We start from the raw sequence: 25877 nt of genomic DNA on the forward strand, positions 1-25877 counted from the left end.
GAGGAGGAGGAAGAGGGGCCTCTGCAGAGCACAGTGGGGTACAGCATCTCCGCATTAACACACCTTTTGGGGGCGTTTGCGTGGCGACGCGGAGGAGTCCTTCACAGCGTAGGTATTGATTGTCCAGTGTCTGTGTGCTTCCCTGGTAAACATCAAGATGCAAACTATTCCTTAACACTACCCGGTGCGTAGAGTTCGTCAACGACTGCAGGAGCGAGCGTGGCTGCCGGGGGGAAACATCCAAATAGAGACTGGAGGTTTCCGCGGAGTTTGCGTAACTTTTGCAGGTTAATTCTTGCTCTGGAAAGACGACACAGCAGTTTTTTTTACCGTGAAAGTGACGTCTCATTTGAGCAAAGGAACCAGAATACTTAAAACACAGCGGCCGCTTCAGGTTGGCGCCACACGCGGTGGATATATCGTGTAATTCCCTTCAGCAGTTCGAGTCTAGATGCCCCTTCTTCCCTTCCTGTGATTCAAAGTAGAGCGTCGCTTCCCCCTCCTCTCCTCCCACCACCTCAAATTCAAGTCTTTCTTTCTTTACAGCGTGGCAGAACAGTTCCCGCGTAGTCCACCACAACCGTCTCTCCTCCTCCTCAATACCTCTGTTGGCCGAGCGCGCTCTTTAAACCCCTCCAGCAGTCCTTCAACACCGCGTTCCCACCCCCAAAGTGAAGCCCCTCCCCCCATCTTACCGCGTGGCATAATCGTTCTCCAGCAATCCTCATTCTCACCATAACCCCCCCTCTCCCCCCCTTAACCGTTCCCCCCCTAGGTCCCGACTATTGCTGGGTCGTGGGCAGCGTCCGGCAGCGCAGCGTCCTGGCAGTGGTAGAGGAAGCAGTTGCCCCAGCAGCTGTAGCAGATGAGGAAGAGGGCGGCGAGGAAGACCAAGGCACAGATGGTGCAGGGCTTCCTCTCCAGCAGGAAGCTGAGCAGGTAGAAGCCCATGAACATGGAGTGGTTGAACCACAGCGCCGGGTTCAGCGGTTTGGGGATGAGCAGCACGGGGAGCAGCCACTGTAGGCAATACATCGTCTCTTTTTTTACGAAGCGCGTTGGCGGAGAGGAGAGTCTCTGTGGGCTCGGTACGGCTCGATTCCCAGGAGGTGTGTGGCAGATTTGAAGCTCCGCAGGGGGACAGACGGTAGCTGGCGGTACGATGCGGGCAAGGCGTCCTACCCGACACAGCTGGGACGACGGAGGGACAGGTCAAAGAAGCCGGATGGTGCCGTCGTCAGGTCATCCCTGGAGAGGACAGAGAACAGAAAACGGAGGATTTTTAGTTCAAAAGTGTCCAGAAAGTCACGCAAAGCCGTTATTTTCATAGATTAAGCCCCTGGTTTTCAAACCGTGGTAAAAGAAACATTAATTATTACATTAATAAACATTTGAGATCCTTGAAATGTAATTTAAAAAAATGGTTTCAGCAATTCCTGTCGTGTTTTTGTTTCAATATCATCCTGATTTGTCGTCACGTTCACAAGTTACGCGCTAAACTGTGATGAAAAAGAGTCCGCGGAGCACCTGTCCGTGGCTGTATTTGAACATTGGTCTCAGTGGGTTAGGGTTAGTTAGTTAGAGGTTAAAGCAGCTGAAGTTTGTTTGTTTATTGTGTCTTTTCTTTGTTTCTTTTCCTCTCCTGCACAAATATTTACCTTATATTCTTATTTTTTATCATTGTGCATAAATAAATATGATTACCGTATTTCCCGCACTATAAGTTGCACCTAAAAACCTTCAAATGTCTCCAAAGCCGACAGTGCGCCTTATAATCCGGTGCTCCTTATATATGGACCAATATTGAGCCACAACAGGTCTCCAACTACGGTGAGCAGCCGCCGACTCTATTTTCCCCCGTAGAAGAAGTAACGCGCGGTGCATGTTGAGATATACGACTGCGTGAAGCGTGCCGTTTCATTTCCATGCGTGTGTTTGTGTAAAGAGCCCAAAATGGCTCCTGTTAAGAGACACGCTTACGACGCAGAGTTTACACTCAAGGCCAACTGTAGTGCGCATGCCAACTGTAGTGCGCATGCGCCGCGGTGTATGCAGCCTGTTCTAGTCGCTCCTGCTTACTTTTACTTTGTTTTCAACTTTTCTCCTTTTTACTTTATCTTACTTTTTTCTTTTTTCTTTTAACATAGTTGTTTATTAGCCTCTCTCTTTAAACATGCTTGTGTGGAGAGTTTTTGTTGTGGCGTTTTTGGTTGAATCGCTGCTTTTACTCCGCCACACGACGGTTGCTCAGCAACTCCGCATTGTTTACTCCAGGGATCAGCTGATAGAGCTGAAGCCGGCCGGCTCGGCTACGGTGAAGGCGGACATCCCTGCTGAACTATGGAGGAAAACACACCGTGGAGGCAGAGGGAAAGGATCGCTACGGCGGAGAAAAGGAGCGAAACACCGGAGACTTATGGAGAGGAAGACATTCAAGCCGTGTCTCCCATCTCTCATCATGGGCAACGTGAGATCACTGGGGAATAAGATGGACGAGCTAACAGCGCTAACCCGGAGTCGTCAGGAATACCGGGAGTGTAGCCTGATGATTTTCTCGGAGTCGTGGCTACACGCGGATGTTCCTGACCACAATATTTCCACCGAGGGCTTCCACACTGTCCGGGCTGACAGGGACTGCACTACGAGCGGCAAGCGTAAAGGAGGGGGGCTTGCTGTTTACGTGAACAACAGGTGGTGCAATCCTGGTCACGTTACCATCAAAGACCGCATCTGCAGTCCGGATATCGAACTGTTATCTGTGGGCCTCCGTCCGTACTATTTACCCCGTGAATTCTCACATGCTATCGTTGTGGCTGTTTACATTCCCCCGTCCGCTAACCCAACGTCGGCATGTGACGTCATCCACTCCACAATAGCCAGACTACAGACCGCACACCCGACTGCTCTGATTATAATCTCGGGTGACTTCAACCATGTCTGCATTAAAAAGACACTGCCGAAATTCACCGGGTATGTGACCTGTACAACAAGAGAGGAAAGGACCCTGGACCTGTTGTATGCTAATGTGAAGGACGCATACACCTCCACGTCCCTTCCCCCCCTGGGGAGATCAGATCACAACCTGGTGCTTCTCACCCCCTGCTATGTGCCTCTAGTGAAGAGGCTGCCTGTGACCACAAAGACAGTGAGGACATGGTCAGAGGACTGCTATGAGGCACTGCAGGGCTGTTTTGAGGTGACAGACTGGAATGCACTCTGTGAGCCGCATGGAGAGGACATTGATGGGCTTACTGAATGCATCACAGACTACATCAATTTCTGTGTGGACGGCATTGTCCCAGCTCGGTCTGTGCGTTGTTACCCAAACAACAAGCCCTGGGTAACCAAAGACATCAAAGCCACTCTGAACCAGAAGAAGAGGGCCTTCAGAGGTGGCAACAGGGAGGAGCTTCGGGACGTTCAGAGGGAGCTTAACAACAAGATCAGAGAGGCTAAGGACAGCTACAGGAGGAAGCTGGAGATGAAACTCCAGCAAAACAACATGAGGGAGGTCTGGAGTGGCATGAAGACCATCACAGGCTTCAGACCAGCTAGCGGTGGATCTGATGGCAGTGTGGCTGGGGCTAATGAGTTGAATCTGTTCTTCAACAGGTTTGACACTGCAGCCCAGGCCCCTGCTGTCTCTCCTGCTGACTGTCTACAGCCATCACTGCTTCTGACCCCCCCTCCTCCTCCTGTTAGCACCTCATTCAACGTCATGAGACCCTCACACCCATCCCCCTCTCTTCACACCTCTCCTGGCTCCCCTGCTACCTGCCCTCCTCTCACTCTGGACTTCAAACCTCCCCCTGCTCAACCTGCACAGTTTACACCGCTTCAGGTACGGAGACAACTGAGCAAACTCCACGCCGGTAAGGCTGCAGGCCCTGATGGTGTCAGTCCACGGGTTCTCAGAGCCTGCGCCGAACAGCTATGTGGAGTTCTACACCGCGTCTTCGAGATGAGCCTGAGCCTCCAGAGGGTCCCTGTGATATGGAAGACGTCCTGCCTCGTTCCAGTGCCAAAGACGCCGCAGCCCAGCGGTCTCTCAGACTACCGACCGGTGGCACTGACGTCTCATATCATGAAGACCCTGGAGAGACTCGTCCTGGAGCAGCTCAGGCCTATGGTCAGGCCACACCTGGACCCCCTGCAGTTCGCCTATCAGCCCCGGATTGGAGTTGAGGATGCCATCATCTACCTGCTAAACCGTGCCTACACCCACCTGGACAAGCCGAGGAGCACTGTGAGGGTCACTTTCTTTGACTTCTCCAGCGCATTCAACACCATCAGGCCTGCTCTACTGGGTGACAAGATGACGGCGATGCTGGTGGATCCCCCCCTTGTTTCCTGGATTGTGGACTACCTCACTGGTCGACCACAGTACGTGCGCCTGCGTCACTGTGTGTCAGATACAGTGGTTAGCAGCACTGGCGCACCACAAGGGACTGTTCTCTCTCCTTTCCTCTTCACCCTTTACACCACGGACTTCAGCTACCAGACAGAGTCTTGCCATCTTCAGAAGTTTTCTGATGACTCTGCTGTAGTGGGATGTATCAGTAAGGGTGAGGAGGCTGAATACAGGGCTGTGGTTGACAACTTTGTCACATGGTGTGAGCTGAACCACCTGCAGCTCAACACAGCAAAAACCAAAGAGCTGGTGGTGGATCTGAGGAGGACAAAGACACCAGTGACCCCAGTTTCCATCCGGGGGCATAACGTGGACATTGTAGAACACTACAAATATCTGGGGGTGTTCATTGACAATAAACTGGACTGGACTAAGAACACTGAAGTCCTTTACAAGAAGGGACAGAGCCGCCTCTATTTTCTGAGGAGGCTCCGCTCCTTCAACATCTGTCGGACCATGCTGAGGATGTTTTATGAGTCTGTGGTGGCTAGTGCTTTTATGTTTGCTGTAGTGTGCTGGGGCAGCAGACTGAAGGTTGCAGATGCCAACAGACTCAATAAACTGATCAGAAAGGCCAGTGACATTGTGGGGGTGGAGCTGGACACCTTGGCTGCAGTGTCAGACAGGAGGATGCTGTTGAAGGTGCGGGCGATACTGCAGCATGACTCTCACCCTCTCCACAACACTCTGGCTGAACTGAGGAGCACCTTCAGCCAGAGACTGATTGCTCCTAAATGCACCACTGAGCGCCACAGGAGGTCATTCTTACCTGTGGCCATTAAACTGTACAACTCATCTCTTTAATTACCGGACTCTTGACTACTTCAAACAAAACAAAACAAAATATAAATATCTGTTCTCATTTCATTTCATTTGCCATAACAACCTAATTGTACAGTGTATATATCTCAGATTGTATTTTCACACTCACCTCAGATTGTTTACTTGATTGTTTATTATTTATTTGTACTGTATTTTATTGGCTATTTATTAGCTACTTTAGATTTATCTTAATTGTATTTTATTTGAATCCTTACTTTATTTTATTTCTACTTATTCATCTTTATGGCTTGTTTCTACTGTGCACGGAGCATTCGAACAAAAGAATTTCCCCCCGGGGATCAATAAAGTATTCTGATTCTGATTCTGATTCTGATTCTGATTAGTCACGCAGCAGAACACGGGAACAGAGCAGCAGCCAGAGAGTTTAACATGAACCGATCAATGGTGCCGAAGTGGAGGAAGCAACAAGACGACCTGCGCCGAGTAAAGAAGACTAAACAGAGTTTAGAGGGAACAGAGCGAGACGGCTGCAGCTGGAGGACAAACTCCAACAGTGGGTTGTTGAACAGAGAGCAGCAAGTAGAAGTGTCCGTACGATCACTGTTCCACTGAAGGCAACAGCGCTAGCACGCTAACTTAGCATCAATGAGTTTAGAGGCGGTCCTTATCGTAACCCCAGCCTCGACTGTAGCATCTGTTCTATGCGCCTTATAATGTGGTGCGCCTTATATATGAACAAAGTTTCAAAATAAGACATTCGCTGAAGGTGCGCCTTATATATGAAAAAAGTTTCAAAATAAGACATTCATTGAAGGTGCGCCTTATAGTGCGGACAATACGGTAAATGAATAAAATTCTGTATTTTATGGGCATAAAAGTGTCGCCATAATAAAAAAAAGTCCCCTAAAAGTATTTTTTTGTGCACATTAAACCTGATGATTTGAAACAAATCCACTTTTTTACCCACAAGAGAAAATTTTGCAGACTTTAGTAAATTAATTTCATGTTTTTTTAAATATCTGCAGATGAAATGAGTCGACTCCATATCCAGAAAAACACAATAACACAAGATATCATCAAGTTAAATGATGGTTAACGTAAAATCGACCACAGACGCTGCTACTCTGATGAACTTCTGATGAATATTAAAGATATTTTGCTGATTTTAAAGCAGATGAACAGTTTTTAAAATCAGGAAAATACACATTTAAGTGCATTTAAAAAGGAGCAAAGTACGAGATGTGAACAAAGGAGGACGCGTAACAGTAAACACACTGACAGGCTTGAGTTTTGTGGACTTGAGAGACTGATATTTGCTGAGGTGTTATGTCATTGAACCGCTGGATCAAGATTATTAATTCAGATTTTTCTGTTTAGTGTCAGAAAATAGTGAAAATGAGCGCAGAGACAAGTTGTTATATTTAATTTACTGTCACACGACAAAGGAAGCTGCAAATCCTCATAACTGAGAAATGAAACGAGGCATTTTTAAATATTTACTTTTCCGATATAGGAAATTTCTCGATAACATAATACAGCATGTTTCCTGTTAATTAAATAAATAAATAAAAGTCAATAAGAAATAACCAAAAGGTAAACCTATTCTTTTTATACTCCTTTGTAAATTAAATAAGTCATAATTTAAAAAGCAGAGTATTTTCTTATTTTTTTAAGTGTTAAATTATAGATGAAGAGTTTTTCCATTTATGGAGCCTCTTCACAAACAATTTCACAAACGATCTTTGAACAAGTGAATCGTTTCCTGAGGATTATAAACACGCGACCGTGTAGAGACAGAATTAACAATAAGATAAATAACATAACGCTGTTTAGTTTGTTTACTAAAAGGACAAAGACGTTCTACAGTATGGGTGTCAAAGTCAAGGCCCGAGGGCCAGATCCGGCCCCCGATTGATTGATCTCGGCCCCCGGGATGATATTTGATTAGTATCAGAACCGGTCCGCACGCTACAGCCGCCTACTGGTGTTTTTCACGCACCAAAACTACATTACCCACAATGCAACGGTAGCCTGCAAACTCACTGCAGCGCCACAAGTTCATTATTCATCAGCATTCAGGGCAGATGTCAACTTTCAGCCCCCCCCACAATAACGGCTAAAGGGAAGGTGGACGATGAGAACAGGGTGTTTGAAGCACATGTTCACACAGCTGTGTCTTTATCTTCATATTAAGGAACATATTTATGTTTGAAGGACATTTTCTTTTTTGGTGTTTGCTGTTGAAAAAGTTTCCTTAAAATAACTAAAGTCATAAGGAAATCTTGCTTTATTCATTTCATACAAGACATGTGTTTTCTCTTTAGAGGAAGTTTGTGTTTGCCTGTTGAAAAATGTTTTCACTTGAAAGAGCCATAAAGAAATCTTGGATTATTCATTTAATCATTAAATAAAATACGGTACACTGTGTTAGGTCTTGGTTCAACAGGTTAAATGCATCATTTTAATATGTTTTAATAAACTTTGAACCAGTCCGGCCCTCGGCTTGCAGCAGATTTGGTTTTTTGGCCCTCTGATGTGTTTGACTTTGACATCCCTGCTCTACAGGAAAGGACCCTTAAATGACTCTTGTTGGGATCTGACGCCATTCAGAAAATACAATTAAATAAAATTAACTTGACGTTAAAGAGGGGCGGGGGGAAAAGACGATAGTTACATCGTCAAAATAATATAAATGTTTCTATCCGGATGTCGAAAAACGCTGTTTGGACGCCGCTTTGATCCTGGCAGGTTCTTAATAAAGGTGTGAAAATACTTAAATACATACTATTGGACAAGAGAATACGGAAATAGGCTTTACACGTGTGGTTATTTCACGTTATCAAAAGGGCTGTAACGATAAGCCGATCTCACGATGCATATCACGATATTCAGTCAACGATGTGATTCGATACACAGATTAAAAAAGGCACAGTGTGAGTTTGGTGACATCTTGTTCTCGATTGAATCAATTGAACTGAAAACTAAAAATATTAATTACACAATATGTGATTTGAGAGTCGACAGTTTGCAAAAGTTGGACAAAATGAATCAAAGATGTGTTTATGAAGTTAGTTCCATCTATTGAAACAGTGCAAACTCGCTTACACGCCTTTGAAAAAGTACATAAAGTGCAGTATTACAATTAACAACGGAGAGTGAGGGCGCCATGGCGTTCACCGTGCGCCTAAAGCCGGCGTTTTCCATTCCACCACCGAGTACGGTCTCAAAAGTAGGCGATGGACTCGGCAATTTTCTGCAACCTTGGTGAAGCAGAGGTCAATTTGCGTAAACAACCGCTATCCATGTTGTTTTGGGTCACGCCACTGCTTGACCTTGTCCGTATAGTGGCGTTTAAAGTGCGCTCGTAGGTAGGTGGTGGTGTTTCCGGAGTATTTCACGTTTCTGTGACACAGCTTGCAAACCGCAATGCTTTTGTCTAAGTCGTCACTTTCCTCCTTCCTCTAAGGGCGCCCTCCCACTGTGCGTCCCTCCCGTTCTCCGTGCTTTAGAGTCCTTGTGCCCCCCTCCAGGCCCGTTTGTACTCACACTACCTGGGCCTCGGCGAATGCTTCTTGCTGCCTATACGTCATCACGCCGTAACACGTCACACCCATTGATGACGTCATGGCGATGCGTGGCTTTGTTTCCAGATCTTTCCGCAGACCTCAGAGTTTTTGTGCGTCTTGTCGACTGTTTTTGAATCTTTTCATCGACCAAATCTGCAGTAAACACTCCACCTCCGCATCACACCAACGTGAACCTTTCACCGCCATTGCTTTAAATGTCCGCGCATGGTCCCTCCTTCTTTTTTCTATGTCCCAACAGGCGCACAGGAAATGACCTCAGAACCGCCGTAGGCCTCGTGCGCGTTCTCGTACACGTGCGCACGCTCGTGCTCGTACATGTGCACACGTGCTTTACAAAAGCCCACCTCTCCGTGGACGGCAAGCGTGCCACAGCTAGGCGCGGTACAGTTGCACTCACACTGGTCAAAGGAACCAGACTTTACCCGTAAAACCTGTTTGTGCACGGTACGGATGGACAGTGTGAGTGCGACCTTAAACCCAACGTTTCCCACACGTCTGCTTCTAAACACAAAAGGTGCTGGATTTATATTCACCTCCATTTTCTTGAATCTCCTCGCGCTGACTCCGCAAACAGTCTTTGCAAAGAGAGGATCTAGACGGGTAACTTGCGAAGTAAACACGGGGGATATGAAAGGGATTCATGTATCGATACTAACCCTAGTTATCAAGGTATGAAAGCACCTCACCTGACCTACCACACAAAGTTTCCTTGGACCTCACCCTCTGTATAAATAAATACATAAATAAATAAACCACCATGACTCACTTTCCTTTCATGCTAAACGTGTTTCAACACTTCACTAAGGCGCCGCTCCTTTAATCGCTTCATCACTACAGATTTGACAACAGACGCATTAGATGTGTGTCTATAAATACTCTAATATATTTATAAATTCACTGTAAATGAAACTGAACTGGTGTATTTCTAGACGTGCGTATAAAAGGACAGGGTTGACCTGACGTAGATTATGTGTTTTGGCAGTGCAGTGGATGTAATTACCCCAGAGGTGACTAATCGGCGTCCCGGCCCATGTTAACTACGTGAAAAGTAAATATTTACCCAACTTTATCCATGATTTACTTCCTAGTAAGGGCTCCGATGCTCACTAGTGCGCTCTAAGCCGCCCCGTGCTTTTATTAAAAGTGTCTAACCGCGTTAATATGATCTGAAACAAAACAATTCACTCTGAAGAGATTTAAGTTAAAGCTGCTTTAAAGAAAACTGTCTGTGGGACGGATGAAGGACACAAGCAGAGCAGTTACAGCTGCTGTGTTAGGGCGCCCTCCCACTGTGCCTTCGTCCCGTGCCCCGTGCTTTAGGGTCCTTGCCCCCCCTCCAGGCCCGTTTGTACTCACACTACCTGGGCACACTCGTGCTCGTACATGTGCGCACGCTCGTGCAAACGTGCTTTACTAAAGCCCACCTCTCCCAAACGGGCCGTGGACGGCAAGCGTGCCGCTCCTAGGCGTGGTACGGTTGCACTCACACTGGTCAAAGGAACCAGACCTTACCCGTGAAACCTGTTTGGGCACGGTGCGGATGGACAGTGGGAGTGCGCCCTAAGCGTTTAACTCCCTTCAGTTATCCAACTCTGCAACACAATCATGCTGCTGTGATGAGTATTAGACTAGATATCTTGGTTAATTCATCAACTAGTTAACCAACAGACAAATACAGAACTTAACGATTGAAAAACAGGGTCCTCCCGTCACCCTCCACTTAGGGCGCGCTCCCACTGTCCATCCATACCGTGCCCAAACAGGTTTCACGGCTAAAGTCTGGTTCCTTTGACCAGTGTGAGTGCAACCGTGCCACGCCTAGGAGCGGCACGCTTGCCGTCCACGGGCCTTTTGGGAGAGGTGGGCTTTAGTAAAGCACGTTTGCACGTGTACGAGCACGAGCGTGTGCACGTGTACGAGCACGAGGCCTAAGGTGGTTCTGAGGTCATTTCCTGTGCGCCTGTTGGGACGTAGAAAAAAGAAGGAGGGGCCATGCACGGACATTTCAAACAATGCCGGTGAAAGGTTCACGTTGGTGTGATGCGGAGGTGGAGTGTTTACTGCGGATTTGGTCGATGAAAAGATTCAAAAACAGTCGACAAGACGCACAAAAACTCTGAGGTCTACGGAAAGATCTGGAAACAAAGCCACGCATCGCCATGACGTCATCAATGCGTGTGACGTCTTACGGCGTGATGACGTATAGGCAGCAAGAAGCATTCTCCGAGGCCCAGGTAGTGTGAGTACAAACGGGCCTGGAGGGGGGGACAAGGCCCCTACAGCACGGGGCACGGGACGGACGCACAGTGGGAGGTTCCTCCACCTTTACTTAAGTCAAATTAAAGCACTTTTCAAGCATTTAAATGTGTATTTTAAAGCTTTTCCAGCACATTAAAGTATTTAAATGTGTATTTTAATGCTTTTCCAGCACATTAAAGCACTTGAATGTGTATTTTTATGCTTTTCCAGCACATTTAAAGTATTTAAATGTGTATTTTAATGCTTTTCCAGCACATTAAAGCACTTAAATGTGTATTTTTATGCTTTTCCAGCACATTAAAGCACTTTTAAAGCATTTAAATGTGTATTTTAATGCTTTTCCAGCACATTAAAGCACTTTTAAAGCATTTAAATGTGTATTTTAATGCTTTTCCAGCACATTAAAGCACTTTTCAAGCATTTAAATGTGTATTTTAATGCTTTTCAAACACATTACACATGAGGAAAACTGCATATTTGACTACAGTACAACACTCAGTATTCAGTAAACTTATTAAAACACTAGTTTATCCCATTTAATATGATGTTATTGTCCTATAAAAACAACCAAAATGAGGTTTTAGAGACAGCTTTCTACAGAAAGACGACAAAAGAGAGAAAACTAACTCCACAGATGTGTAATTTTTAATTAAACTTTTAAAAAATGAAGTTTTTTCAAGGATTTCCTGCAAAAATAATGATTTATTTTGAATAAAGTACCAATTTAATTTAAGGTTTCCAGGCCTGGACTTGACATCAACACCACCATGAGGAGAAATAATACTTTAAATGCATGCAGCAGTTTAGTTATTATATATCTGCACAATGCAAGAACAATAGAAAACGTTTAATATTAAAATAATTTAAATATAAAACCGTCGCCATCCACAAATAGCCACCGCAGTGGGTGGCTATTACGTCAGCTAGCAGCGTGAGCCGGTTCAAAGCAGCACCTTTTAAGTACACGTTTAATTAAAACACACACATCACGGTTTTTAAAAATTAAAACTAAGACTAATGAAACCCACCAGCCGGTAACGGAGCCCGGTGTTAACGTTTTCCCCGTTAACGGAACCCCAGCCCGTACCGGAGGCTAAGTTAAGTTAGCTAGGTTAGCTTAAAAACAAAAAAAGATTTCGCGGTTGTTGTTGTAACGTTAGCGCCGACGTAACCGTTGGCTGTCCGTTGGCTAAATAACGACACATTTTGACGTGTTTTTAAATTAGTTGATGTTTGTGTTTGATTGTATTTGTAAAATAGTAAATATATTAAAAAGAAATGGCACCAACCTGACGTATTTTGGGTTCATTCCGGCTCATTCTTAGCTCTCAACAAACTCACTGCGTACGCAACGGCCACGGCTCACGGAAGGAGGATGGGAGAACGAATCACATATACGCGGTATAGCGCATGCGCAATGGAGCTTTACTATTAAACTGAATTTAAATCTATTTTAGAAAAAGAAAATTTAAAAAATAAAAAAGAACACAAAAGTATACAAAATTAAATTAATTTAACAAAAAACTGTTACAAAATATATACTATTATTATTAACAATGATTTTTAAAATAAAGTACCAAGGAAGGAGGCTGGGACACCGACTCAGATATAGGCGGTATGACGCATGCGCAATGGAGCTTTACTGTTAAATTGAATTTAAATCTATTTCAGACATGTAAAAAATAAAAAAATAAAAAAGAATACAAAAGTATACAAAAATACATTAATTTAAAAAAAAAAACCTGTGACAACGTGTATACTATTTATTCGGTCTGAATAGTATGGAATATAATATAAATACTTAATTAACAATGATTTTTAAAATAAAGTACCAAGGAGGGAGGCTGGGACACCGACTCAAATAAATGCGGTATAGCGCATGCGCAATGGAGCTGCACTGTTAAATTTAATTTAAATATATTTCAGACATGTAAAAAAAACAAAAAAAGGTTTACAAAATTAAATGAATTCAACAAAAAAAAATTGAAAAATAAACTGTACCAACGTATATACTATTTATTCTATTCTAAATAGAATAGAAAAGAATATAAATACTTAATTAACAATAAAGTAAAAAGTAAGTATAAAGTAAAGTAAAAAGTAGAGTATTTACGTCTGAATTACAGCGCAGTAGAAGTATAAAGAGACAGGGCTAGAAAAGTAAATAACTTTAGTAAATATACTGTAAAAAAGCGTAGAAATCACCTGCGTACTGATTTATTTTAGTTCCCAGATCAGGGTTCAGGGTTGTGAGAGCAAAAAAAAGACAAGAAATGTTCCCGTTTTTCTCCAAACTTTATTTCTCACATTTATTTCACAGACAAAGAAACAAAATGCGTATAAATATAAACATACAGAAAAGAATCTGTGAGATAAAGGAACAGAAAAACAACATTTGGGTCGTTCCTGTTTTCATTTCAGCCTCAAAACTTTAGAGAAAAGAGATTTTTCTACGTAAAATGTGGAAGAAATTATCAGAAGATATGAGACAATGTTGTTTATTCTTGCTTTTAATTACATATTAGTGCTTCTGTAAAGTTTATTTTATTATATCTTTGTTGTGCTTTTATCTGTAAAGCACGCTGAGTCGCTTTTATTTCCTTTTATTCACAAATTAGTGCAAATAAACGTAAATAACACGGACGTTTTAACGAATTTAAAGGTTGTTATTGATCTAAAAAACAAACTGACGTAAGTAACCAAATGATTTAAAGGGGAAAAAATGAATAAACTGAAAATAAAGAATAAGTAAAGAATAAATAAAGAATAAATAAAAGGAGGGTGTGATGTGTTTGGGTGTGAGTGCCAAACATTTAGACCGTCCCACATGGAAACAAAAAGACAAAACTATTAAACAAATGTGTCTTTTTATATGAAAAACAAAACAAAAGCACAAAAAAACACCAATAAATAAACAAAACAAAGCCTTTTCTTTGTAGAAGTTGATTCATTTGCACCTGAAAACAGTAAAATCAAGCAAAAATAGATCAATAAAGTTCAAAAAACAGTATTTAATTTGACTTTTATCCATAATTAAGTCATTTGTTTGACGTAAATATGAAAATATGAGGAAGTTATTCATGGAAAACAGGAATTACCCACCTGTGATGGATGAATAAGAACTCAAAATGTTAAAAACCTCACCAGGAAACTAACTTTATTACCTTTAAACAAACAAAGGGTCACTTGTTTTGTTTTGTTTTGTTGCTACGACTGAATATATCGACTTTACTGCGAACAAATGCAAACACACGAGGCTTTAACGAACAAAAAACATCTGAGAAAAACAAATTTCAGTTGATTTCTTACAACAAAAAGCAACAAAATTAGACTCCGTCAAACGTTTTCATCCATAAAAGCAACAGAAGCCGCGTGCTTTCTTACATCGGCGCTCGCCGCGGCGCTGAAAGCTACATGCTCGTCTAATCTGTCGGACATCTCGCGCTCTCAGGAACAGATCGTCTAAATCGCAGGGAGTCATTTTTAGGACGGCACGTCCAAAGTGCATATCGATCAGCGTAGTTTATAGTGAAGCCATATACAGTATTGTTACATCGAGAGAAAGTCAGAGTAAAAGAGCTGAAACGCGGGCAACGTCTTGGTGAAATGCAGACGGGCAACACTTCCTGTACCGAGAATGGAGAGAATGACAACTACAGGAAATCTGAATGAAAGGAAAGAAACTCTGAACAGAGAAATGGACGTAGCGTCTCCGTCTGGGTCCGTTCTCTCAACTTGATCCAATCATATTCACCAAAAAAGGGCATGTATGTGACGTTGGGGGGGAGGGAGATACGTCTGTCTGGTTGACATTTACAGGATTAGCCACATTAGCTTACATTAGCTCCACCGCCCGGGAGCTAGACTAACAGACCAAGTTCTCTCAACTTGATCCAGTCGTACTCGCCTCTGGGAGCGGCCATCTTGTCAGACTTTGACTCCTCCGCATTTCCTTTTACCAAAAAAGGGCATGTATGTGACGTTGAGGGGGAGGGAGATACGTCAGTCTGGGTGGCATTTACAGGATTAGCCTCATTAGCTCCACCGCCCAGGAGCTAAGCTAACAGAACATGTTACTAGATGAACGGGAGTGGGAGTCTCGTGTCTCTAGTGGAGATTACAGCGGCTCCAGGAGTGAAGTGAAGGCAGCGTTTAGATTAGCTGCTCCAGATTAGCATTAGCATTTAGTGTGTATCTTTGTTTCATAGATAGCAGGCTGTATTACAAGTCATGGTGCGAGAGCGGCTTTTTAATTAGCATAACAAAGCTAACACGATGTGTTCCTGAACCATCTGTTTGTACAGTTGATCGAATGACAACTGCAGGAAATCTGAATGAAACGAAAGAAACTCTGAACAGAGAAATGGACGTAGCCTCTCCGTCAAGTCCGTTCTCTCAACTTGATCCAATCGTACTCGCCTCTGGGAGACGCCATCTTGTCAGACGCCATCTTGTCAGACTTTGACTCCTCCTTATTTCCTTTTACCAAAAAAGGGCATGTATGTGACGTTGGGGGGAGGGAGACACGTCCGTCTGGTTGAGGTTTACAGGATTAGCCACATTAGCTCACATTAGCTCCACTGCCCAGGAGCTAGGCTAACAGAACACATTACTAGATAAACGGGAGTGGGGGTCACAGATAGCAGGTTGTATTACAAAAAAGGGCATGTATGTGACGTTGGGGGGGAGGGAGATACGTCCGTCTGGTTGAGCTTTACAGGATTAGCCACATTAGCTCACATTAGCTGCAACGCCCAGGAGCTAGGCTAACAGACCAAGTTACTAGATAAACGGGAGTGGGAGTCACAGATAGCCGCTCTCGCACCATGACTTGTAATACAGCTTGCTATTTAATTAGCATAACAGAGCTAACGTTAACACGATGTGTTCCTGAACCATCTGTTTGTACAGTCGATCGAATGTAAACTGCAGGAAATCTGAATGAAAGGAAATAAACTCTGAACGAAGCTGATAGCAGTCGTCCGTCTCCGTCACAGTTAGCTGAACGGCGACAAGTGTGTGCTGTCGGGCGACTCGAACGGTGCCAAGTCCCACTTTTCACGACTTACGACTGAATTTGGATTTAAATGTTGGTTTGTCAGTTTTGATGACGGTGACTCGGGACATGATCGCAATGACTATGACATCACTGAAGTGACTCGGACATGTAAAGTGACTCGGACATGACCGTAGTGATTTGAACGTGACCGAGGGACTTGGACATGAATGTAGTGACTCGAAAACATGACCGTAGTGATTCAGACGTGACAAGAGACTTGAATATAACTGACGTGACTCGGACATAATTGAAACTTGCATGTGACTCGGACATGGCCGCATTGATTCAGACATAATTGTGACTAGAATGTAAATGGGACGTGGCCATATTGATTTGACCGTAGTCACTTCAACATGACTAGTGAACTTGAAAATTACTGTACTGACTTGGGCATGACCGGAGTAACTTGGACATGACTGTAGTGACTCGAACATGACAAGTGACTTGAATATTAGTGAAGTGACTCGTACATTACTGTAACTTGAATGTGACTCGGCCATATTGACTTGACCTTTGTGACTCTGACATGACTGTTGAGACACGGACGTGACCGTAGTGATTTGCACGTGACCGAGATACTTGGACATGACAAGAGACTCGGACATTACCGTATTGATTTGGACATAATTGTGACTAGAACGTAACTAGGACGTGGCCATATTGACTTGACCGTAGTGACTCAGACACGACTGTTGTGACTTGGACATGACCGTAGCGATTAGCACGTGACCGAGGGACTTGGACATGAATGTAGTGACTCGAACATAATTGCGACTTGAAAGTGACTCGGACATTCCTGTAACTTGAATCTGACTCGGAAATGACAAGTGACTTGAATATGAGTGAAGTGACTCGGACATTACTGAAACTTTAATGTGACGTGGCCATATTGACTTGACCTTTGTGACTCGGACATGACTGCAGTGACTTGGGAATTACCGTAGTGGCTCTGACATGACTGTTGAGACACGGACGTGACCGTAGTGATTAGCACGTGACCGAGGGACTTGGACATGACAAGTGGCTTGAATATGAGTGAAGTGATTCGTACATAATTGCTACTTTAAAGTGACTCGGACATGGCCGTATTGATTTGGACATAATTGTGACTAGAATGTAACTGGGACGTGGCCATATTGACTTGACCGTAGTGACTCAGACACAACTGTTGTGACTTGGACAGTATCGTAGTGATTTGTACGTGACCGAGATACTTGGACATGAATGTAGTGACTCGAACATGACAAGAGACTTGAATATAACTGACGTGACTCGGACATAATTGAAACTTGCATGTGACTTGGACATATTGACTTGACCTTTGTGACTCGGACATGACTGCAGTGACTTGAACGTGACCGAGGGACTTGAACATGACAAGAGATTCTGACATGACAACTGACTTGAATATAACTGAAGTGACTCGGACATTATTGTAACTTGAATGTGACTTGGACATAAATGTATCGATTCGAACATTGCAAGTGACTCGGACATGACCATATTGATTCGAACGTGACAAGAGACTCGGACGTGTCAAGAGACTCGGACGTGTCAAGAAACTCGGACGTGTCAAGAGACTCAGATGTGTCAAGAGACTCGGACGTGTCAAGAGACTCGGACATAATTGCGACTTGAATGTGACTCGGACATGACCGTATTGATTTGGACATAATTGTGACTAGAATGTAACTGGGACGTGGCCATATTGACTTGACCGTAGTGACTCAGACACGACTGCAGTGACTTGGACATGACCGTAGTGATTTGCACGTGACAAGAGACTTGAAAATAACTGAAGTGACTCGGACATAATTGAAACTTGCATGTGACGTGGCCATATTGACTTGACCTTTGAGACTCGGACATGACTGTAGTGACTCAGACACGACTGAAGTGACTCGAACATGACCGTAGTCACTTCAACATGACTAGTGAACTTGAAAATTACTGTAGTGACTCAGACATGACCGGAGTAACTTGGACATGACTGTAGTGACTCGAACATGACAAGAGACTTGAATATAACTGACGTGACTCGGACATTACTGTAACTTGAATGTGACTTGGCCATATTGACTTGACCTTTGTGAGTTTGCAGTGACTCGGATATGACCGTATTGACTCAGACAAGACTGTTGTGACTTGGACATGACCGTAGTGATTTGCACGTGACCGGGATACTCGAACATGACCGTATTGATTCAGACGTGACAAGTGACTTGAATATGACTGAAGTGACTCGGACATGACTGTATTGATTCAGTTGTGACAAGTGACTCGGACATATTTGCGACTTGAAAGTGACTCGGACATTCCTGTAACTTGAATGTGTCTTGGACATATTGACTTGACCTTGGTTTTTCGGACATGACTGCAGTGACTTGGGAATTACCGTATTGACTCAGACAAGACTGTTGTGACTTGGACATGACCGAGATACTTGGACATGAATGTAGAGACTCGGACATGACAGTATTGGTTCAGACGTGTCAAGAGACTTGAATATGACTGAAGTGACTCGGACATAATTGCTACTTTAAAGTGACTCAGACATGACCGTAGTGATTTGGACATAATTGTGACTAGAATATAACTGGGACGTGGCCATATTGACTTGACCTTTGTGAGTTTGCAGTGACTTGGGAACTGTAGTGACTCGGATATGACCGTATTGACTCAGACAAGACTGTTTTGACTTGGACACGACCGTAGTGATTCGAACATGACAAGTGACTTGAATATAACTGAAGTGACTCGGACATTACAGATTGATTCAGACGTGAAGAGAGACTCAGAAATGTGAAATGACTTGGACGTGACCGTATTGAATCAGACTGTAACTTGAATGTGACTCGGACATGACCGTATTGATTTGGACATAATTGCGACTAGAATGTAACTGGCACGTGGCCATATTGACTTGACCGTTGTGACTCAGACATGACAAGTGACTCGGACATGAACGTATTGATTCAGACAAGACTGAGAGACTTGGACATGACCGTAGTCACTTAAACATGACCAGTGAACTTGAAAATTACTGTACTGACTTGGACATGACCGGACTAACTTGGACATGACTGTAGTGACTCGAACATGACTCAGACATAACCATAGTGACTCGGACACGATCAAAATGAATCGAACACGACCAAAGTGACTTGGACATGATCGACCGTAGTGACTCAGATTTGAACATTTAAAATGAAAACCCTGAAGACTCGGGGCCGGACTTGGACTTGGTGACTCGACTTCAACACAGTAACAGTTATTCAAACGTTGCCCATATGTCATCGCCTCAAGAGTTAGCTAGGAGCGAACAGCAGCCATTCCAACACTATTGAAAAAAGCATATCAGGCTAACAGGAAGTAAGAATAGAAATTACACAACCGGCTGCGGAGTCACAGCCGTTCCTATGAGCAGTCACTGTATGTGATACATTTAACATGATGCAGCATTTTTAACAATGATAGTCGCCATTTCCAAGAGGAATCGATAAAGTGCCAAAACCTTACGTTCAAAGTTGCTACAGGCTGTACTTCCTGTTATGGAGGAGGGTAGATGCTAACGCTGGACACGCTGACGTCATCACAGCTAGCAATTGTGTCACGGATGGTAAAGTTCTATCAAAGTTTGTGTTTCATCTGCAGATGATGGTGTAATGTTTTGAGTTAATTTAATAGAGCAAAACTAAAGTCTAACTTCTTACCTTTCTAACCAAATATAGTCAGCGGTGAATTAGCTGTACTGCTAGCATCTCGTACACTGTTCGCTGGTGTTGTCCCTGTCCAGACACAGTTTCCAGTCTTTCCTGGTGCTTTTTCTACAGTAGGTGATTTCCAACGAAACCGTGTTTTTTTACAGCAAAGAAAAAGGTGTCTGAGTAGGGCCAAAGGTCACTTACGGCTAATTTAACGCTGTTGTCATCCATTTGCTGACTCTTGTAAAGACAAAGCTATGCTATTAGTATGCGGTTAAAACTAAATTTGGTTAGAAAGGTAAGAAGTTTGCGTCGGCGTCAACTCTCAATGGCATCCAACAGCTTCAAAAGGTTGTTATGGAGGTCGGCGACACTTTTTTACTGTGATAAAATCACAATAAATATAATATAAACCAAAAACTATACAATCCAAAATGTTCCAGCAGGAATGTGAACTGACATGACAGCGACAGACACTGCTAGTTTTTGGTTTACAAGCCTTTATCCGTGATTTTTGACAGTAGAAAGTGTTGCAATGACGTCATTTCACTGCTAACTAAGTTACATGTAGCTACATGCTAACGTCAGGGAAAGCTGCATTTTGGCTGCAGATGTAAATTTTTCCACATTTTCCGATTAAATACCCCCTGGAACTTGTTTGATTGTGTAGTTTTTGGTTTACAATACTTTATCCGTGTTTTTAAACTGTAGAAAGAGCTGCAATAACGTTTACTGCACAGTAATTTCACAGCTAACTAAGTGACATGTGGCTACATGCTAACGTCAGGGAAAGCTGCATTTTGGCTGCAGATGGATTTTTTTTTTCACATTTTCCGATTAAATTCCCCCTGGATCTTGTTTGATTGTGTAGTTTTTTTTTATTTACAAGCCTTTATTTGTGATTTTTGACGGTAGAAAGTGCTGCAATAAAGCTAACCGCACAGTCATTTTACTGCTAACTAAGTCAGGCTACATGTAGCTACACGCTAACATCAGGGAAAGCTGCATTTTGGCTGCAGATGGAATTTTTTTTTCACATTTTCCGATTAAATTCCCCCTGGAACTTGTTTGATTGTGAAGTTTTTGGTTTACAATACTTTATCCGTGTTTTTTAACTGTAGAAAGTGCTGTAATAACGTCTACTGCACAGTCATTTAACTGCTAATTAAGCTACATGCTAACGTCAGGGAAAGCTGCATTTTGGCTGCAGATGTCAATTTTTCCACATTTTCAGAATGAGTTCTCCCTGCAACTTGTCTGATTGTGTAGTTTTTGGTTTATTAAGTATTTAAGTAATACTTTATCTGTGATTTCTTGAAAAAAGTCACATGCTAACGTCAGGGAAAGCTGCATCTTGGTTGATGTTGTTCATTTCTCCCCATTTTCAGATTACATACCTGCTGGAAAATGTTTGATTGTCTGTTTTTCTGGTTTACAAACCTTTATTTGGGATTTTTGACGGTGGAAAGTGCTGCAATAACGTTCACTGCACAGTCATTCCACTGCTAACTAAGCTACATGTAGCTACATGCTAACGCCAGGGAAAGCTACAGTAATATCTTGGTTGCAGATGTTGTTAATTTCTCCCCAATTTCAGATCTTATTCTTGCTGGAAAATGTTCGACTGTGTGTTTTTTTAGTTCAGAAGCCTTTATTTGTGAATTCTCGCAGTAAAAATGTGATAAAGTTACCGCTATACTTACGTTATAGTCAGTCTAAAGCAGTCTGCTGCGTGTCTTTGAAGCCTAAGCGTTGACGCCAGCATGTCGGATATGACCTAGCATCTACCCATGAGAAGCTAAGAGGAGTCACTGTTGTTTCCAGAGTCAGGCATCAGGAGGAAACCAAAGCTTTAATAACTTTTTGGATATTCTTGTTTTAGCTTAATGAGTTCGTTGTGGCTGTTGGCGCTACTGTTAGCCTAGCTTCCTAGCTTTCAGACAAGAAGTACAAAGTAACATAAAATAAAAGTACCACATAATTGTACTCAAATACAATCTTTAAGTAAAGGTACTTTGTTACATTCTTTCAGCGGTTCTTGGGTAACAAACCTACTTTCAGCCTGGAGTTGTTTGTTAGCTTAGTTTCCTGTTAGCATTTTGTCGGAGCGTGTTTTGTCAGATAATCTCAATAAAGCCTAAACCGCTCCTCGTGTCGCGGCTGTGGACGCCTCAGACTTCGAAAGCTCCTTTACATTCAAACGTTAAAGGTGGGAAAAGGTGCTTTAGGATTACGATTGTGTTGCTAGTTTTAAATGTTTTTATTCCTCTCGTGCAGGAAGCTAAACATAAGGCACACTAAACACGATGGACACGCGATCTAACACCTCAGGTGAGTGTTAAACTACATCCAAACTCAAGTGACGGCGGAAAGGGACGGATTGGATTGTCTCGTTGTCTTTTCCATGAATTAAAATCTTATGTTTATAAACCCTCTAGTGTCTGATACCCATGAAGACGTCAGTGACTCCTCCTGCTCACCTCAACCCTCTCTTAAAGGTGGAGTCGGCCATTTTGGAGAAAGGTGGAGTCGGCCATTTTGGAGAAAGATTGTTGATATTTAACACCCCTAACACAAACACCCCTCCTGTCAGTGCTCTTTTTGTGCCGTCCCACTTCCCTTTACACTTCCACGGCTTTGCCCTCTGTCCTGCACCAACGGAGAAATGTTTGATGCCCGCTTGCACAGCCAGGGGTGCGTATGAACGCCGGGAAGCTAGCTAGCGGACCGCAAGCTATATGCTGAATTTGACAAAAAAGCGTATTAGATCAGAACCGCAGACTCCACCTTTATCACATCTGCGTCTCAGGCTTTATACCTTTTAACTCCCATCAACTACGTTTCCTTTTCTGTCCCGTCCATCTTTGTTCTCTTCTTCTTCTTCTTCTTCTTCCTCTTCTTCTTCTTCCTCCCTCTCGGCTCCACTTATCACCTGTCTATCAAAGACCTTCGTAACCCGTCTCCTCCTCCTCTTCGTCCATCAGAGATGTGTGTCCTGCTCCTCTTCCTCCTCCTCAGTCGCTCCTTGATTAACAAACACCTGAATAAATAACAATTAAATAAGGATGAGAGGGGGTTCATGCTGTTGCCGGGTAGAATAGAATTAAAACAGCAGATTGTTTACGACTCTTTTTATTTATTTACTCGTCCAATCACCTGCCAGCGACTGCTCTGCTCCCCAACTCCTCCTCCTCCTCCTCCTCCTCCGCCTCCTCCTCCCGCGAGCCCGTTGGTACTCGGCTTCTTCTCCTGCATCTCAGGCTGGTTGTCATTGGTCACGTCCAGCATGGGGTTGTCGTGGCAACCGTTCTCCACAAAGTGAAGTTCCTCAGCGCGAAACTGCAGGTGCATTAAGGTACATTTGTGAGTGTGAGTGTAAGGCTACATCAACTCCACCTGACTTTATAATGTGTGAATTCAGCCACTCAGGGCGCCCTCCCACTGTGCCTCCGTCCCGTGCCCCGTGCTTTAGGGTCCTTGTCCCCCCTCCAGGCCCGTTTGTACTCACACTACCTGGGCCTCGGAGAATGCTTCTTGCTGCCTATACGTCATCACGCCGTAACGCGTCACACGCATTGATGACGTCATGGCGATGCGTGGCTTTGTTTCCAGATCTTTCCGTAGACCTCGGAGTTTTTGTGCGTCTTGTCGACTGTTTTTGAATCTTTTCATCGACCAAATCTGCAGTAAACACTCCACCTCCGCGAACCTTTCACCGCCATTGTTTGAAATGTCCGCGCATGGTCCCTCCTTCTTTTTTCTACGTCCCAACAGGCGCACAGGAAATGACCTCAGAGCCACCGTAGGCCTCGTGCTAGTATACATGCGCACGCTCGTACTCGTACACGTGCAAACGTGCTTTACAAAAGCCCACCTCTCCCAAGCGGGCTGTGGACGGCCAGCTGGCCGCAACTACACGTTTGCACTCACACTGGTCAAACGCACTAGGCTTTACCCGAAAAACCTGTTTTGGCCCCGGTGCGGAAGGACAGTGTGAGTGCGCCTTAAAAAACAATTCGGTTGAGATCTCCTTTTCCCCGCATGTATGGGAGTGAATGGGCGAATGTGCAGGCCCGCCACTTAAACAGGCGAGTTCTGCAGTACGTGAGCATCCTGGGGATCTGCGTGGGGGCTTGGCTGAGTCTCGGTTCTTCCTTCAGTCAGTGTGCCCCCTCTACAGGTGGTCAGAGGCTATAAGTTGATGGTCGTGGTCCATGGGGGAGAGAAAGTGATACCGTCTTTAACCTCAGCCTGAGCCGTGGCCCCTTGAACGCGTCTGCTGGAGACTGGCTACAAGTTAATTAAGGGCATAGGAACAACTCAATTTACTTCCATGTTATATTTGTTTTACTATAAACATCCAAACTACAGTGAAACAAGAAAACGCTCTGGACAAACTGCCGCGCTTTCCCATGGTTATAAAATGAATGAACACTGAAATAGAGGTTAGATGAAAAAAACGAATTAAAGACAAGTTTGGCTTCGCAATCCTAATCCTACATTAAACCATCATTTTATTATCATGTATTTAACTCTTTTAACTTCCATTTCCATCTCTAACACACACACACACACACACACACACACACACACACACACACACACACACACACACACACACACACACACACAGCGCTGTTACATATAAATGCACTGACAATCGCAATAGTCTGCTTTTTATTTACACATGGTTGTAATTCCTGCATTTTTATCTGTGCCCACATAAACATTGTGATGGCCCTGGTAAGTTAGGGCGCACTCACACTGTGCCTCCGTACCGTGCCCAAGCACGTTTTTACGGGTAAAGTCTAGTTCCTTTGACCAGTGTGAGTGCAACCGTACCACGTCTAGGAGCGGCACGCTTGCCGTCCACGGCCCGTTTGGGAGAGGTGGGCTTTAGTAAAGCATGTTTGCACGTGTACGAGCACGAGCGTGCGCACGTGTACGAGCACGAGAGCTACGGCGGTTCTGAGATCATTTCCTGTGCGCCTGTTGGGACGTAGAAAAAAGAAGGAGGGACCATGCGCGGACATTTAAAACAATGGCGGTGAAAGGTTCACGTTGGTGTGATGTGGAGGTGGAGTGTTTACTGCAGATTTGGTCGATGAAAAGATTCAAAAACAGTCGACAAGACGCACAAAAACTCCGAGGTCTACGGAAAGATCTGGAAACAAAGCCACGCATCGCCATGACGTCATCAATGCGTGTGACGTGTTACGGCGTGATGACGTATAGGCAGCAAGAAGCATTCTCCGAGGCCCAGGTAGTGTGAGTACAAACGGGCCTGGAGGGGGGGACAAGGACCCTAAAGCACGGGGCACGGGACGGAGGCACAGTGGGAGGGCGCTCTAAGATAGTGAGCGGAAAAAGTTGCACCTAAAATATGTTTTAAATTTTCTACACTGCTCCTGGTTCATCTAATATGTTGCCATATTTGCTTTTACAACCACTCCCAATCTGTGTGTTTCACCGTGTGTGCGTGTGTGTGTGTTAGTGTGTGTGTGTGTGTGTGTGTGTGTGTTGACCTACCTGAGTCTTGGTTGCAGGCAGTCGTCTTTGCCAGCAGATGTAAATGAACCCGGACGTGATGATGACCATGCAGACGGAGCCGATGATCACCAAAACCACAAACAGCTTCCCGTAGTCGCTGCGTGTTTGACTGGGACGAGACTGGCAGCTGTTGGCCGCGCTGTAGTTCTGGATGCCCACCTGGTGAAGCACACACACACACACACGCACACGCACACACACATACACACACACGGACACACGCACACACACACACACACACGCGAGTTCACATACTCTGGGAGAATTTATGATTTCTCGGCCGTTCTTCAGAGAATATGAATGAAAACACAAAAAAAACGTTCTTCCACTCATGGTTTATGTTTATGGTGAAGCTATTTATTTGCAAACAAACAAACAAAAACTGTGTTTACTCTTTTTAAATCAAAATGACAAAAGAAAACACACAAATGACCCTGATGTGACCTGATAACGTGCACTAAAGTGGACAAAAAACGGTTTAAATGGCTAACAAAGGTTCCCATCCTCACATGTGACCTGTGTGT

At 44.0% G+C, this 25877-nt stretch overlaps 2 protein-coding genes across 2 annotated transcripts in view; both read right to left on the reverse strand.

Annotated features, from left to right (window-relative positions):
• Nucleotides 1-771: 771 nt before the first annotated feature.
• Nucleotides 772-12407, reverse strand: blcap (bladder cancer associated protein; the record flags this gene model as incomplete). The annotated part of the gene is made up of 2 exons (XM_083938771.1): nucleotides 12330-12407; nucleotides 772-1248 (listed from the first exon to the last, which is right to left on the reverse strand). The coding sequence occupies exon 2, from the start codon at nucleotides 1033-1035 to the stop codon at nucleotides 772-774; it is 264 nt and encodes an 87-aa protein (XP_083794897.1). The 5' UTR covers nucleotides 1036-1248; nucleotides 12330-12407.
• Nucleotides 12408-22783: 10376 nt separating this feature from the next.
• The window catches only part of podxl2 (podocalyxin-like 2), a gene marked incomplete at its 3' end in the record, with an annotated part of 37737 nt that continues 34643 nt past the window's right edge, over nucleotides 22784-25877 (reverse strand). The window contains exons 11-13 of the mRNA XM_083939714.1: nucleotides 25333-25512; nucleotides 22960-23142; nucleotides 22784-22843 (exon numbers count right to left, since the gene is read on the reverse strand). Coding sequence (XP_083795840.1) covers nucleotides 22784-22843; nucleotides 22960-23142; nucleotides 25333-25512 — 423 coding nt within the window. The remainder of the gene's footprint in view (nucleotides 22844-22959; nucleotides 23143-25332; nucleotides 25513-25877) is intronic.

This window comes from Echiichthys vipera (genome assembly GCF_963691815.1).
Source record: "Echiichthys vipera genome assembly, chromosome: X".
Classification (NCBI taxonomy): Eukaryota; Metazoa; Chordata; class Actinopteri; order Perciformes; family Trachinidae; genus Echiichthys; species Echiichthys vipera.